Source organism: Esox lucius, chromosome 17, assembly GCF_011004845.1.
Source record: "Esox lucius isolate fEsoLuc1 chromosome 17, fEsoLuc1.pri, whole genome shotgun sequence".
NCBI lineage: Eukaryota > Metazoa > Chordata > Actinopteri > Esociformes > Esocidae > Esox > Esox lucius.
The window spans coordinates 18,991,019-19,007,401 of NC_047585.1; the positions used below are offsets into that span (position 1 = coordinate 18,991,019).

At 43.3% G+C, this 16,383-nt stretch overlaps 2 protein-coding genes across 2 annotated transcripts; both read left to right on the forward strand.

Moving 5' to 3' along the window:
* The first annotated feature begins 17 nt into the window (after positions 1-17).
* LOC105017330 (cytochrome b-c1 complex subunit 1, mitochondrial) lies at positions 18-7,026 on the forward strand. The gene is made up of 12 exons (XM_010881850.4): positions 18-139; positions 1,764-1,904; positions 2,030-2,116; positions 2,199-2,328; positions 2,679-2,877; positions 2,990-3,069; positions 3,167-3,282; positions 5,403-5,707; positions 5,925-6,010; positions 6,092-6,180; positions 6,284-6,359; positions 6,461-7,026. The coding sequence occupies exons 1-12, from the start codon at positions 77-79 to the stop codon at positions 6,523-6,525; spliced, it is 1,437 nt and encodes a 478-aa protein (XP_010880152.1). The 5' UTR covers positions 18-76; the 3' UTR covers positions 6,526-7,026.
* A 5,315-nt stretch (positions 7,027-12,341) lies between these two features.
* ucn3l (urocortin 3, like) lies at positions 12,342-14,592 on the forward strand. Its single transcript, XM_010881849.3, has 2 exons — positions 12,342-12,622; positions 13,649-14,592. The coding sequence occupies exon 2, from the start codon at positions 13,665-13,667 to the stop codon at positions 14,043-14,045; it is 381 nt and encodes a 126-aa protein (XP_010880151.1). The 5' UTR covers positions 12,342-12,622; positions 13,649-13,664; the 3' UTR covers positions 14,046-14,592.
* Positions 14,593-16,383: the final 1,791 nt, after the last annotated feature.

Sequence of the window (16,383 nt, forward strand, 5' to 3'; positions counted from 1 at the left end):
ATAAGTTGCGGGAGTTCACGTTGGTTAACGTGCGCGCACTCGCAGCTGTTTCTTCTGTATTATTTGCCCGGAAAAGATGGCAGCGTCCGTTTGCCGAGTAGGGAGCACTGTGGGTCGAGCCTTAGCTAAAGCCCGAAGCGTAAGTATTGCGGAATATCTTCGTATTTGAACGCTGGGTTACTATGTAGAAAAAAATAATGTTAGTCCATCGATTGTCTCTAGTCTAGCTTTCTTGTTGGCTAATTCTAGCACTCAATCCCACCACAGCTAGCCGGTTTAGGATTCCGAGTTAGCGCAAGGTCAACTGTTAATAAAGGCGCAATGCATGCCTGTAGGTTGTGGTATGTATGTGAACATCTTGACAGCCTTATTTTATATATGTTAGTTAACCTTTACCAAGGGTACTATATTCATTTTTAGATATAGTGAGGTCTTTTGGCGATTCTTCCTGGTTGTCCTTTTTGCCCTGGCGTTTAGCTAACGCGTTACATGTTAGCAGCTAGCCACATAACTTGTGTTAACTAGTCTAGTTCAGCTGGTGGCAGTAAGGTTACCTACAGGAGCTAACTTGTTAGCGGATCGATAATTTTGCTTACTGAATCTTCACTGGGAATGATACATTAATTGCACTGTAGTTATGTGACCGACTTTTTTATTTAATATTGTTTCGTTGATTGTTGGATCTTCACATTGGCGTTTGGTGAGTTGACTAAATACAAAAATAGCCCCTTACCACTAACTTATTACCTCCTGGAACTAGCTATTTACGGTCAACCGGTTGTTTTTGTGGATTATTTGTGCAGCCCACAGTCAGATCGTCTTAAACTGTCTAAAACTTTTTATTTGGTATTGACATTCCAAAGGTGATTAGGAGTTGCTAAAAATACATAATATATATATTTTTTTACACGCACCGAGTAACACGTTTGTTAGGTAAGGCTGTCAAATGTACAGGCTGATGGAAAGGGTCTAATGGTATGAGGAACATTTTCATGGCACACATTAGGTCCCTTGATACCAATTGAGCAATGTTTGAACGCTCTAGTACAGGGATTTTCAACTCCAGTCCTGGAGGGCTGAAATGCTTATCTCCCATGAGGTTAATTAACTATCAGGTAGAAGCCGAAAACAAAACGTATTTGTTCCTTCAGGACCAGTGTTGAAGAGCCCTCTTGTAACGTACCTGAATTTAGTTGCAGATCAGGTGCATCCCTTCATGTCTGAAATGTCCCCTTCACATACATGCATCCTGCAGGATAATGCGCCAGGTCAAAAAGTCCATTGTCTCAGAATCATTCCGCAGACATTCGGTTCAGTTTATTTGATTAGCTTGCTCGTCCCCAGAACTCAACCACCTAGAGCGTCTTTGGAATGGAGCTAGAATGCTGCTCTACAATCTACATTATGTCATGGCTTCTGCGTGGTCCCACATCACTGGATCATTTCCGATACCTGGCAGGACCCATGCCCTGAAGGATTCAGTCTCTTCTGGAGGGAAAATAGGGTCTGACCCCGGTACAAGATGGATGTACCTAATAATCTGACTGCTGTGTTGTTACGTCACTATGCAGTAGAGGTTGTACAGTTGGAACCTAGGAAGAGACCTATAGTGGCTGGGCTGCAGGAGATGGTCAGTCTAGATATAAGAGCCTTTTATGGCCAAATGGGTTATCAGGGTGTTAAATGTTCAGATGACCTCTGTGTCACACATCGACTCATCAACAGTGAATTTCAGTTGGCTTCATATGTTTCTCTCACTCCAGCCCATCCTGCTGTCTCTCCGTCGTGGACAAGCGACAGTAACCTACGCCCAGAGTCTTCTGGGAGCTCCAGAGACCCGCCTTACTGCCCTGGACAATGGCCTGAGGATTGCATCCGAGGAGACGGGACACAACACGTGCACTGTAAGTATGTCTGCTGTGTCACTGGTCATTGATTCTATGGACTCTTCCTGGTCCCTGCAGATGTTTCAGATCAACCCGACTGTTCACCGGCGTGGTTCTGACGTTCCACCTCTCCCGTGTCTCAGGTTGGCCTGTGGATCAGCTCCGGAAGTCGCTATGAGACGGAGAAGAACAATGGATCTGCCTTCTTTTTGGAACACATGGCTTTCAAGGTACAATAACCACCTGCCACCTTGAGTGTTATACTTGAATACAGCACCCAAATGTTTTTCATCCCCATCTTCTTTTTCCCAGGGGACCAAGAAGTTCCCCCAGGCAGCTCTGGAGCAACAGGTGGAGTCCATGGGTGCTCATCTGAGTGCGTACACCTCAAGGGAGCACACCGCCTACTACATGAAGACCCTGGCTAAAGACTTGCCCAAGGGTGAGCCCTCCACACAGCCTACACCAGAAACACCTGACCCCACGCCTACACCAGAAACACCTGACCCCACGCCTACACCAGAAACACCTGACCCCACGCCTACACCAGAAACACCTGACCCCACGCCTACACCAGAAACACCTGACCCCACGCCTACACCAGAAACACCTGACCCCACGCCTACACCAGAAACACCTGACCCCACGCCTACACCAGAAACACCTGACCCCACGCCTACACCAGAAACACCTGACCCCACACCTAGGCCAGTGACCCCACGCCTAGGCCAGTGACCCCACGTCTGCGCCAGGCACGCCTGTGTGTGTATTGAAGTGTGTGTCTCTCCCCAGCGGTGGAGCTGCTGTCCGAGGTGGTACAGAGCTGTGCCCTGAGCGAGGCTGACATCGAACAGCAGAGGAGTGTTGTGCTGAAGGAGCTGGAGGAGGTGGAGGGCAGCCTGCAGGATGTGTGTCTGGACCTGCTGCACGCCACAGCCTTCCAGGGTACACCCTTGAGTCACAGTGTGCTGGGACCTTCCCAAAACGCCAGGTACACACACACCCAGTTTATTAGATTGTGCTATTCTGTTGGAAGATTTGTGCAATCCTAGAATCATGATACTTTAGGATACTTTAACTGCGAGGACCTCTCTTCCCTTCAGGACGTTAAGTCGACAGGACCTGGTAGAGTTCATCAACAGCCACTACAAGGCTCCCCGCATGGTGCTGGCAGCGGCTGGAGGTATTACTCCCATACGATACCAACCTGCCCCGGTCGTTGTCGTTGTGTGCAATGTCTTTCGTTGTTTGTAACGCCTCACTTTTGGGCTCCTTTGTAGGCGTGACTCATGAGGAGCTGGTTGGGTTGGCGAAGCAGCACTTCAGTGGAGTTTCCTTTGAGTACGAGAACGACGCTGTGCCCGTTTTGTCCCCCTGCCGCTTCACTGGCAGCGAGGTGAGTAGCTAGTCCATAAGTCGAAAGCTGATTCTGCTGGGCCCTAGTTGAATACAGCAGAATGTTGGTCAAACGTGCAACAAAATTGTCTACCCAGAAAATGACTTACTGTGAGGTTGAAACCACTGCAGCTCCCATTATGACAGGATGTGGTGTTGTAATGGGGAGAGGCAGGGGATGGACACGTGTTCAGGGCCCCGGTGGGCCTATTATTTGCCGACGGGGAAAAAACAAACTAACCACCCACCCAGGGTGGCTGCATCGTCCCTGGTTTGTCCTCACACTGGCGTCTTGGGAGGAGGAGGAGGTGGTGGCTTGGGAGGAGGAGGTGGTGTGGAGGTGGTGTCTTGGGAGGGGGAGGGGGTGGCTTGGGAGGAGGAGGAGGCGGCGGTGTTGGTGGGTAGGTGATCGACGCTCAGGCTGCTCTGCACCCCCCCCCCTCCCCCTTGTCTTCCTTTTTAGTATTATGTTCCGATATGGCAGGATTGCTGGGATGGGCCGTCATTGACCTGGGCCTGGTAGCTTCTCCATATTCCTCTGCACCAAGCTGCTCAGCTGGGACCTTTATATACCCGGCCCTGTAAGCTACCTCTGGAATGTTCCAGATCCTGTCAGCTTTTTCTCTTTGGGGTGTTGTTGCAATGCGCTTTTCAGGAGTGTGTGTGTTTTGGCTACAATGTACATTTTGATCTACATTATCAAAATGACAGTGGCTGAAAACATGGCTCTAATTTTAAACACAACCACAATGCAAATTATAGCTAGCGAAGCAAAACTCATTCTGTCGTTTGTCTTGTACTTCACCCTGGATTTGGCTGATGACATTAGCTCAGTACAAGTCATTTTTGTTTCTAGGGAAAAGCAGTCATTTCCCAAATAATCAGTTCTTGTTAGGGCTGTCAAAATTCCTCAAAAATGACATTCGAATATTCCCTCTAAAAAACACATAATATTCGAACTATTAGAACATCTGGTTGCACATGCGCATTTTGCCAATGACGCGCATTTTGTCAATTACGCGCATTACGTCAATAACAGGAAAAATTAATACAAAGAGACAACTACTTGTATAGGTAGTCTATTTAAGTTTAAACATATTTGACAACATATTACCAACACAAAAACAAGTAAATCAAATGATGACCAAGACCGCAGACCTCACGCTCGCTCGCTCACTCACTCGAGCACTTTCTCTCTCTCGCCCTCACGCTCTCTGTGCAATAACGGTTTAAAATGAACAACAATAAACACATTTTGAATGCTGATCAAGAGTTTTGTGCAAGCAATATAAGGTCACGACTATTGTCCCAAATATAGCAGGCTTCATTCAGTGATTGAAACAAATATTAACATTAAATTGAAGTTTCACAGTTGAAGAGTATCCAGTAGAAGTAAATGAATATCTTTCAAACTAACCTTTGTTGAGCTGAAATGAAGACAGATTCAGCAACTGCATGGCCTATTTCTCGCTTAAAATGTTTTCAGAAACACGTTTGTGAACTATTTTTGTAAAATACAAGATCGTATTCTCAACGAGCCGCCATGACACTCTGTTGAAATTCTCGAGTAGCCAGACCCACATCATGCGTTCATCCAATGTTTTTTTCCCCGCATTTTATTTTTTTATTCGAATATTCATTTTCACCTTCGAAATTCGTTTTTTAAAAACTATTCGAATATATATTTGAATTAAGAATAGTCGTTGACAGCCCTAGTTCTTGTTAACTTGCATTTAATGGCAGTACTAAGGACACCAAGAAATGCACACAACATTATTGAAGTTTGGCCAAATCAGCCATTAAAATCTATGCTATGTGGAGACGGTTCTGACAGCCCTGGTACTGGCATTAAACTCTCATGCATTCTTGCAGCAAATTAATAAGTAGAAACACTGACTCAAAAATGGAAAAACCCAGGCTTTGAGGGTGCTGTAACAACTGGGCTTAGGAAATCCACCCCATTCCACTTAAAACGGCTGTTGTCGTTTCCAGAAACGAACACAGCTTCTCACAACAGTGTCGGGTAGTTACACTGATCTGTAGAAGACCCCCTTCACAGTCCTGCATGTTCAGAATGAGATCCGGAAGGTTCCTTCAGCCCTGTGTTCTCCCCTCCCCCAGATCCGCATGAGAGATGATGACATTCCCCTGGCGCACGTTGCCATCGCCGTTGAGGGTGCCAGCGCCACCAGCCCGGACATCGTGCCCCTCCTCGTGGCCAACTCTATCATCGGCAGCTATGACATCACCTTCGGCGGCGGGAAGCACCTGAGCAGCCGTCTGGCTCGCCTGGCGTCCGAGGAGAAGCTGTGTCACAGCTTCCAGGCCTTCCACTCCTCCTACAGCGACACCGGCCTGCTGGGCATCTACTTCGTCACCGACAAACACTCAATCGAGGACATGATGCACTGGTCTCAGAACGCATGGTTAGTTGGGATGTTAGAGCATGGGGATATAAATGCCAGGGTTGCGAGTTCGATTCCCAGGCAGGACCTGGAGGATGAAGTATGAAAATGTATCCACTCGCTACTGTTAGTCATTCATGTTACAACAAAGATAAATGGGTGAAATGGAAACCTCGCCTCAGGTGTTCGTTTAACATATTATTTGGGGTCTTTCCCCTTTTTGTTTTTCTTCTGGAAGGATGAACTTGTGTACCACTGTGACTGAGAGCGATGTGGCGAGAGCCAAGAACGCCCTGAAGACCAGCCTGGTGGGACAGCTCAACGGTAATGTCTCCTCATGTGTCAGGAACACAGCCAGAACCATCTCTCCTGGCCACCACTAACAATGCTGTACCACTCTCCTAGGAACCACGCCCATATGTGACGACATTGGCAGGCACATCCTGAACTACGGCCGTCGGATCCCCCTGGCCGAGTGGGATGCCCGCATTGACGTGAGTTAAAAAACCCTATCCCTGCTCCCTAACGACCATGTCTCAAGCCTGCACTCCATGATCTCCTCACCCCACCTCACCGCTCTCTCCGCCTACCCCTCAGGAGGTGACCCCCAGGATGGTGCGTGACGTGTGTACCAGATACATCTATGACAAGTGTCCTGCCGTGGCTGCCGTAGGTGAGTTACACTGCTCCGGTCCTGGATGAAGACGGGGACTCTGAAGATCTGTCTGGATGCCACGTGGTGATCTAATCGGTCTTCCTATCTGTGTTCTACAGGCCCCATTGAGCAGCTGCCTGACTACAACAGAATGCGCAGTGCCATGTACTGGCTCCGCTTCTGAGAACCACCGAAGGGATGTTTTCTGCGTGTCCATTGTCTGCTCCTCCATCTTCCTCCATTGCTCCATTCTCCTCCGCTCCACAACTCCTTCCATCAACGCAAAAGTGAAGAACTGATGGCTTCATTATCACAGACTGGAGTCCCTGCCCTTTACTTTAGTTACATTCTAACTGTTTAGAAGTGAGAGAACTGTTTTTGGTGTGCATAGATTGAGTGGTCAGTTTTTCTGGTAATTATAAATTTCCTCTGAAGACCGATTGTAAGGCAGAAGATTCCTGTTAATATTATTAAGACTTTTTATGCACCTGGTAGGGTTCTGGGGAAGGGGACAGCTGAACACACCCAGTGATACAGTTAAATCAGAACACTGTAAAACCATTTAATGTGGAGCAGAGGTATTTATGAATTGATGTAATGTTTTGTTTCTGTCCTATTGTACATAACAGAAGCTCTCATTCTGACAAATTCAAATAAAACATTGTAAAACAGTGTTTGTGCATAATAACATTGTTTGGATTTGTCTTTAAGGTTCTGTATTCATCTTTGAAAAGATGGCCATAATTCAAGTATTTTACAATGCATCAGTAAATATGTACCCCACTTCCTGTTGTCCCCATAAATATCAAGATCTTCTTGAGTTATACTGGCCAGCTGGCAATGCAGTAGCTCGATGCAGCAAGCGGTTGTTCCATATTCTGTGGAAACATTCAAACGTGTGTTAATGGATTTATTACATCAATGCTTGTGTTAATCAATGTAACTTGTGATGGCTCTCAGCTGTATGAAAGTTTATTTATGTTGCACAATTTGTGCATAAGCAATTGAATGTGCTTTACAATGAAAAATATAAAAATACAGTAGAATAAAAACAAATACTAGTATATAAACAGTGAAACATAAAACAATAAGGAAATAGAATAAAAACAAAACCACTGGTGGATTCCATGAGGAAGCTTTAAAAGCTGTAAGGCTAACTCTGGTGCAAGAGTTCAGTCATGGGCGTGTGAAAATGTATTTGTATGCGTTTGGGGCGCATCTAAGATCTTCTGGTAGTTTATTCCAGTTGTGTGCAGCATAACTGCTAAATGCAGCTTTGCCATGTTTAGGTTGGACTCTGGGCTCTACTACCTAACTTGAGTTCATGGATCTAAGGGTCTTGATCGGTTTATACTCTTCAAACATATCAGAAATGTATTCGGGGCCTGAACCATTCATTGATTTATATACTACAAGCACCACTTTAAAATTGATTCTGTAACTGATTGGAAGCCAGTGCAAAGTTGTAAGAACCGGAGTGATGTTCTGTTGGTCCTGGTTAACATTCTAGCAGCAACTTTCTAAATGAGCTGCAGCTGTTTTACAGTCTTTGGGGAGTCCAGTTAAGAGGCTTTTACAGTAGTCAACCCTACTAGAGATAAAAGCATAGATGAGCTTCTCTTGGTCTTTTTGGGACAAAAGCCCTTAATTTAAATTATAGAATGTTGTTTTGGTGACTGCCTTGATGTGACTGTTGAACGTGAGGTCTGGGTCTATCAGAACCCCAAGATTACCCTCTTGGTCCCAGGTTTTAAGGGCCTGAGAATCCAGCTCTTTACTATAACTAGTTCTCTTATTTTTGTTGCAAAACACAATTATCTCAATTTTATCCTGGTTTAATTGTAGACAATTTTGGTTCATACAGGTATTTATGTGGTCTATACATTGACACAGAGTATATTGAGCTGTTGTCATACAGGTTGAGAGTCACATATATTTGAGTATCATCTGCATATCTATGGTAGTTAATGTTGTTTTTCTGTAGAATATAGAGATTGAACAGAAACGGTCCAGAGAACTGATCCCTGGGGAACTCCGCATGTCATAGCCACCTTATCAGATTCATGATTGCCAATGGTGACAAAGTAACTTTGGCCATCTAAATAAGATCTGAACTAGTTAAGGACTGTCTCTGAGAGTCCTAACCAATTTTCCAGCCTCTCTTGAAGTGTTCTATGATCTACAGTGTAAAATGCAGCACTGAAATCTAATAGAACCAGAACTTGTTATTTTATCCAAATCAGTATTCAGCCATTTATCATTCAAGACTTTAATTAGAGCTGTTTCAGTACTGCGGTGAGGTTGGAAGCCTGACTGAAATTTGTCTAAGAGACCTCTTGATTTCAGGGAGCCATTAACTATTTACTACAGATCCATTGTTATAGAGTTAAAAATAGTTTAAAAAAAGTTAGATGGCCATGTGTCGAGACAACATTTGGAAGCTTTAAGAAGAATGTCAAACATTTTGATCAATTGTATTAAATTGCAACATAATAACCAAGTTATGTCTTGGTGGTCGTAGTGACAGTACAGTGTTATTGTTTGACAGTGTAGTTTTGATGGTCTGTCTAATACTTCATTACGTTTCACAGTGGACACGAGTTCTGATGCTATCTGCTTTAGGGGGTTTGTAAGCTTGTCGACCATGCCAAATCAGTCAAGTTTTGTCCCAATGTGCTATATTATAAATCACCGCTTGCAATCATAAGTATCATTTTCTGTAGCAGCCTAGTAACAGTCTCTTGGGGATATGCATTTACGTCTTGACTTCTGGAGAGTTGTTTAAAATTTTATTTGTGTTGTTTTGAATCAGTAGGCACATTTCCATAAAAACACAAAGCATAGTCTCGGCCTGGCTGCAAACTCTGCCTTTGGAGGCAGAGACTGCTGCTCTGACTTCAGAGACACAGCAGCTTTTCTTTTCTGTATACAACTAAGCAATTCCACATGTTAATGGACTTTTTAGGTCTCTTTTTTAAATGCCGCTCTCAACTGTAAGACACAATCAACCAAGTTAAGTTGAAATGTGAATAATGAGGACCAGAGAATTGCCTGATGCCTGAATTTCCTATGTTTTTCTCTATCCTAAGGAGCAGCAGTCTTTGCCTACGTCCGTTACACCCACACCATGATGCTGCCACCACCATGCTTGACAAAAAGGGCCACAGGGTCTCTGAATGGTGCAGCAGTGGAGTCACTGGCCAGCAGTTAATTGCTTCATTACTAGTCAAGGCTTCCAGGCCTGTTCACAGGTTAGCCTCAGGGTTCAAGTGTAGGATATACAGCTCTGGAAACAAGAAACCAGGCAAGCCTAGTTCAGAGATTCAAACCCAGTCATCCACATGGAAGCCAATGTTGTTAACTCCTACACCACAGAGCTGCTTTTTAACTAGGTGTCAGTATAGCCTCTTGTCTCTATCCTGAACAAATTCTATTTTGCCACTGGTCATTTTTTACTAAGTTTCTTACAGGTTGGTGGAGAGTGCCTGCCTCAAGTGGAGGAGTTTAAGTATCTAGGGGTCTTGTTCACGAGTGAGGAAAGGATGGAACGGGTTCTATGCATTACTACAGCTTCTGCAGTAATGCGGTCGATGTATCGGTCTGTCGTGGTGAAGAAAGAGCTGAGCCGTAAGGCGTCCCTACTCTCACCTATGGTCATGACCGAAAGGACAAGATCCGGGATACAGGCGGCCAAAATGAGCTTTCTCCGCAGGGTGGCTGTGCGATCCCTTAGAGATGGGGTGAGAAGCTCGGTCACCCGGGAGGAGCTCAGAGTAGAGCCGCTGCTCCTCCACATCAAGAGGGGTCAGCTGAGGTGGCTTGGGCATCTGTTCCGGATGCCTCCTGGACACCTTCCCGGGAAGGTGTTCCGGGCCTGTCCCACCAGGAGGAGACCCCGGGGAAGACCTAGGACACGCTGGGGGTCTATGTCTCCCGGCTGGCCTGGGAATGCCTCGGTGTCCCCCGGAAGAGCTAGAGGAAGTGTCTAGGGAGAGGAAAGTCTGGGCATCTCTGCTTAGACTGCTGCCCCCGCGACCCGGCCCCAGATAAGTGGAAAAAGATGGATGGATGTATGGCATAAGAACGTACTTTTTTCTTTCATTTGTGAATTACGTTTATACAATAACTATCAATAAAGGCGATGATAACTAACTTTTTCATCAAGTGAAAAGATGAGAGAATCGTGGAATCTACCAGAAATTAATAAATGTTGTTGCTCTCAATAGATTCAAACTTAGGTCTTCCACATGAGAGACACTGTCTTTAACCACTACCCCACTGCATTACACGTTTCAGCAGTCGCTAGACTCCATTAAGGATCAGTCAGTCAGTTACATTCGCTCTTCTTAGCCGGCTCCGCTTACGCGGTCTGGCAAAAATTAAGAGACCACTGCACCTTTTTCTTTCCTTTCTAAAAAAGTTGAAAAGGAAAGTTTTGTGAGGAGTGAGGAACAGAAGCATTCAATTAGCATTGGTCTCTTAATTTAAACCCTTCTGTTCCTTGCTCAAAACCTTCCTTTCCAACTTTTTTGGAAAGGAAAGAAAAAAGTGCAGTGTTCTTTTTTACAGAGCTGTATATCATTTTATTAATTTAGTACCATGTAGCATCTATGTTTTTTTTTATTGTTTTATTCTGTATATAAAGGACTAAATATATTAAATGTTTACTTTCCAATCCAAAAAAGAGAACGTAAGGTGGAGTGTCGCCTTCTTAACATTCAGAAAAACAAGTTGCATCACAAGCTCTCTTCGTGTTTCCTCTGATAACCGCAGGGGGGACTGAACCAAACCTAGGAACTGAACAAAGTTCAGTGAATAAAGCCTGTTTAAAGAAGTCACGTCAAACCCACAGCTATTTTTAAGGACGCGCAAGTCTGCTACTGAATTAGATGGACTGTGTGACATCTCCTCACATCCCTATGAGAGGGTCCATTATATTTGCTCCATCTCTCTGGGTCTGATATTGGGATTCTGGAAATTCCTTCTGGAGGCCAAGCAGTCTATTTCAGAGTGTTGCTTGTTTTTTGTACAGGTTACTGTAGATTATACCAACGAATTGTGAGTGATCCGTACATACAGAACCACTGACTTGTCTCCATTTCCCTCTGGGTCTTGTCTCTCAGCTCAGGCTGTAAGAGCCTGCTTATCATTAGTCTGATGAGGGTAATGTTCTGATGGGTCGGGTTAGAGGTGACAGAGGAAATAAGATGCATGTCTTCCTATCTCTCCCTCTGAGGCTGACAGCCTTGTTCTCTCATCCCTTCACTTAAGTACTTTCTTTCCGGCAGTTCTCTCTATCGCTCGTTATTAGTTTGTCTTTCTTTCCGCCTTTTGGCCATGAGTACTGACACAGTTTACAATTAAAGAATGGGTCTATTCACGTAAACAGCCAAGACATCGGTAATTGACCACTTAATCTCTTTGATGGAGTGATTATATCGGCTACGGTGACACTCCAGTTGCACAAACTCCAGTTTACTGTTGACAGAAGACATCTGTCATCAGAATGGCTTTGGTATGGCAATGATCATGAATGGCAAAGTACTGTGAATCTAATCTCAGGATAACAGATGACATGTATGTCTTGGATCATCTTTCAAATGTAATATGAATAATCACAGAACAAGCTGAAGAAATTGTTTGGTCAATCGAAAAGTGTATAAATGTGTATAAAAAGTGTATGTTCATCAGTCTAGTCTTATTGCTGTATAAAGGCATTGGATTTTTTGTGTGCTTTTTTATTTTATAATACTCTGTCTAAAAGCATGTGAAAATTTGTTTATTATCTCTTTGAGAAGAACATACAATGAATGGCTATTTATTTTGTCTTTGTTAGAGAAGAACATAGAATATTCTTGGAGTGGTGACAGGGTAATATCCACTCTAGACAGAAAATAATAGCTATTACCATCATGTTATTTTTAGAAAACGAGGGTGATAGCAAACAACGGCAGAAGAGGAAATGAGACAAGGTATGAAGGGAGGGCAAAGGAGGAGAGATATACAAGATAACAAGGGGATGTGACGGTTGAACTTCCACGTAGATTATAAAGTGGGAGGACCACCAAGGCTTGGGTAAAAAGAGAGAAATCCAGAACATCTGAACATGCATTAGCGGTTGTTTTTCTACTTAGTGTCTGGGCAAAGATTGGAAGAAATAGCAAGAAACAGAAAACAACACCAGCAACAATAAGAAAAAGACTTTTGCCACCACCCTGCATCTAAGAGGAAAGGGACACGTGCCTTCTGGGGACCTTACTACTCCTAAGGCAGAACATTGGGTATGTTCTTATGACTGATGCTTACATTGTGTTTTAAACATGTCAAAGTATAATCCAGAATGTTGGTAGGAAATTAGATTGTTAGAGAAACTCTAAGGAACCAGAGTGTAATTCAGCCTTAGTTAAATGTATTGCCGTTGAATGGTGATCTGCGGAAACAGAATTAGACCAATTTCTACACTGATGTCAAACAAGGTTTAGAAATGTACACATACATGTAATGAATGTACACATTCATTACATGTACACAATAATATATATGTATAATAATATATATTAATAAAATAAATATATTCAAGCAATAAGGTGTGAAGGGCTGCGATATACAGCCAATATTCCACAGCTACAGACTGTTTTCATACAGGTGGTATGAGGTCTGCTATAGCACATCTTCAAACTTGTCAGCAGTTAGAGCTCAAACCACTCAGATTATAATGTATTTATATACCACATCTTCAAACCTTTCAGCAGTCAGAGCGCAAACCCCTCAGTTAATAATGTATTTTATACAGCACATCTTCAAACCTGTCAGCAGCCAGAGCTTAAACCACTCAGTTTATAATGTATTATATAGCACATCTTCTAACCTGTCAGCAGTCAGAGCTTAAACCATTCAATTTATAATGTATTATATAGCACATCTTCAAACCTGTCAGCAGTCAAAGCTTAAACCACTCAGTTTATAATGTATTATACAGCATATCTTCAAACCTGTCAGCAGTCAGAGCTTAAACCATTCAATTTATAATGTATTATATAGCACATCTTCAAATCTGTCAGCAGTCAGAGCTCAAACCACTCAGTTTATAATGTATTATTTAGCACATCTTCAAACCTGTCAACAGTCAGAGCTCAAACCACTCAGTTTATAATGTACTATATATCACGGTTTATTAAGTACTATACTGTTTTCAGACAGCAAACACTTGGAACCCAAACCACCCTGTTTATAATTAGAAATTAACAAAATCTACCTCAAATAAACAATCTGAAGTTTTTCATAACTCTCCACATTTTCTCCTTCAGATCAACTGTGCTTACCATGCAAGGTATGCGTCTATGTCTGAGCCTGGCTTTGCTACTGCCCTGGTGCAGCCAGGGCCAAAGGATGGGATTTGTCAGTGACAAGGTTGGAGAAGAAGACACAGAAAGTAATTTGTTGTCTGTCAACATTGTAAACCGCAGTGGCATCCTGGGATCCCTGCTACCCCAAGAGTTCCACCCAACCCTCCGGCAGGCCCGGGCCCCACGACCCTACTCCCAGGTCCCCAAGAGAGCCCAGCAGGGGTCCCGCTTCGCCCTGTCCCTAGATGTGCCCACCAGCATTCTCAGTGTCCTCATAGACCTGGCCAAGAACCATGACATGAGAGCCAAGGCTGCTGCCAATGCAGAGTTGATGGCACGCATTGGCAGGAGGAAATAAGGACTGGGGTTGATTCTCATATCACTGGGGGTGTTGATATTCAAAACCAGGTTGGGGGAAACTGTTTTTGTTTGATGAAAATTACCTTGAAGCTTTCAATTACATGTCTATTTTATTTGTTCTATATTTCTATTGCAGCATTTTTATTTAGTTTTAGACAAAATGTTTCCACTGACTGCCTGTACAAAATGATTAAGGAAGATAGAGAAAATTGTGCCAGTGAAATGTCACTGATCAAATGAAAGATAAAGCTGGTCTTTTTTCTCTGCTACAGTGATCAAGGGCAGATAAAAATGTAATAGTAACAGATAGGGAACCATTTATAGTGTATGTATTGTGTTTGTATGTGTAATAAACTAAGGAAAGGTTGCAAAATAAAATCAGACAATGGAACCTCATTTATCTTAACAGCTTGCTTCTCCTGTCCTGACGTCAGAGGCCTTTATTAATTACAAGCATCAGTAACCAATAAGGCACAAGCTAATAAGCAATACCTCCCATGCGTCATTCCCAACAGGTTTTGATAACAGAACAATAGCATGAAGAGGATTTGTACATCAGTGACAAAAACGGACCCCTCTTAGAGATCATCCACCTAGATTTATGCTCGATTACATCAATTGGAGAAAGGGTATCAATTCTGAGAGTCATTTATTTTGTCTCAGATCATTAATTTAATCGGAAACCTGAGCAAACTATTATGAATAATATTTTTTTTTTTTCTTATTCTGGAAGTACCGAATGGTGTGTAGGGATGTGATCTAGTTTGTGAAACATGATCGAAAAAATGGCTTGACAGAGTATATAATTACAACACAATTTTCATCAAAGTATATGCTTACCAGTATAAAAGAAATGTAGACAATGCCTTAAAGGGGAATAACGAATTGTTATTAAAAGTAATTGTTGGACTGTCTGTCTATTCATGGAGCTGTCTCCTGGTTATAGGCCGAGCTAGCGCAAGAGCAGTGTCTCCTGGTTATAGGCAGAGCTAGCGCAAGAGCAGTGTCTCCTGGTTATAGGCCGAGCTAGAGTAAGAGCAGTGTCTCCTGGTTATAGGCCGAGCTAGCGCAAGAGCAGTGTCTCCTGGTTATAGGTCGAGCTAGAGTAAGAGCAGTGTCTCCTGGTTATAGGCCGAGCTAGAGTAAGAGCAGTGTCTCCTGGTTATAGGCCGAGCTAGAGTAAGAGCAGTGTCTCCTGGTTATAGGCCGAGCTAGCGCAAGAGCAGTGTCTCCTGGTTATAGGTCGAGCTAGAGTAAGAGCAGTGTCTCCTGGTTATAGGTCGAGCTAGAGTAAGAGCAGTGTCTCCTGGTTATAGGCCGAGCTAGAGTAAGAGCAGTGTCTCCTGGTTATAGGCCGAGCTAGAGTAAGAGCAGTGTCTCCTGGTTATAGGTCGAGCTAGAGTAAGAGCAGTGTCTCCTGGTTATAGGTCGAGCTAGAGTAAGAGCAGTGTCTCCTGGTTATAGGTCGAGCTAGAGTAAGAGCAGTGTCTCCTGGTTATAGGCCGAGCTAGAGTAAGAGCAGTGTCTCCTGGTTATATTTTTCTCCCCCCAATAATGCGATTTCTTAGAACTTTGTAAAATAACCATCAGGTACATGAAAAACAAATGTTTGGTCACAGCGAAAACACAACATTAGAGATTGCCAGTCAACAGTGATACATACCATATACATATTAGGTGATAATATCAGTTGCAGGTTTGACATTTTACCTCCCAGATCTCCAAAAACTTGGCTTGTTCAGTAATCCCTTGATCCGTCAAAGATATGGAGGAGAATATCGCACACCTGGATCAATAGTTGTACATTATTGTCACAAATTCTTCTGGCCTGGGTCATCGATGCATTTTAGAAAAGATTAAAGTAAAAACTAACTTGGCCACTCATAACCTTTCATTGTAATTGGTAAATACTATAGTGTAAATTTGCCCTAAATTTGTTCTTGTGTTGATGGTTATTGTGCCGGTGAGAGGTGAATTCCTCTATCTGTCTCTGCTGTAAAGCAGGTTTTCCTTCTAGATTTTGCCTGGCTTAAGCTTTATCCCTTTTCATGTAATCCTGACAAACTGTAGTATTTGTAGTTGACATGCGTTCCCATACCATGATTGTAAGGTACATGACTGTAGTATTTGTAGTTGACATGCGTTCCCATACCATGATTGTAAGGTACATGACTGTAGTACTTTTAGATGACATGCCTTCCCATACCATTATTGTATGATACATGACTGTAGTATTTGTAGATGATATGCCTTCCCATACCATGATTCTTTTTGTAGTTGTATCTCTGCTTGAAATGCAATATTTGACAGAGAGACCATTGTATATATGGGTGGTG

What these genes read in the sequence shown, in the direction of transcription:
- ucn3l (XM_010881849.3), top strand. Translation starts at nt 13,665, where the DNA reads ATGCAAGGTATGCGTCTATGTCTGAGCCTGGCTTTGCTACTGCCCTGG.
- LOC105017330 (XM_010881850.4), top strand. Translation starts at nt 77, where the DNA reads ATGGCAGCGTCCGTTTGCCGAGTAGGGAGCACTGTGGGTCGAGCCTTA. An exon ending in CCTGGTGGGACAGCTCAACG is followed by an intron (nt 6,011 to 6,091) that starts GTAATGTCTCCT and finishes CCACTCTCCTAG; the next exon opens with GAACCACGCCCATATGTGAC. An exon ending in TCCTGCCGTGGCTGCCGTAG is followed by an intron (nt 6,360 to 6,460) that starts GTGAGTTACACT and finishes TGTGTTCTACAG; the next exon opens with GCCCCATTGAGCAGCTGCCT.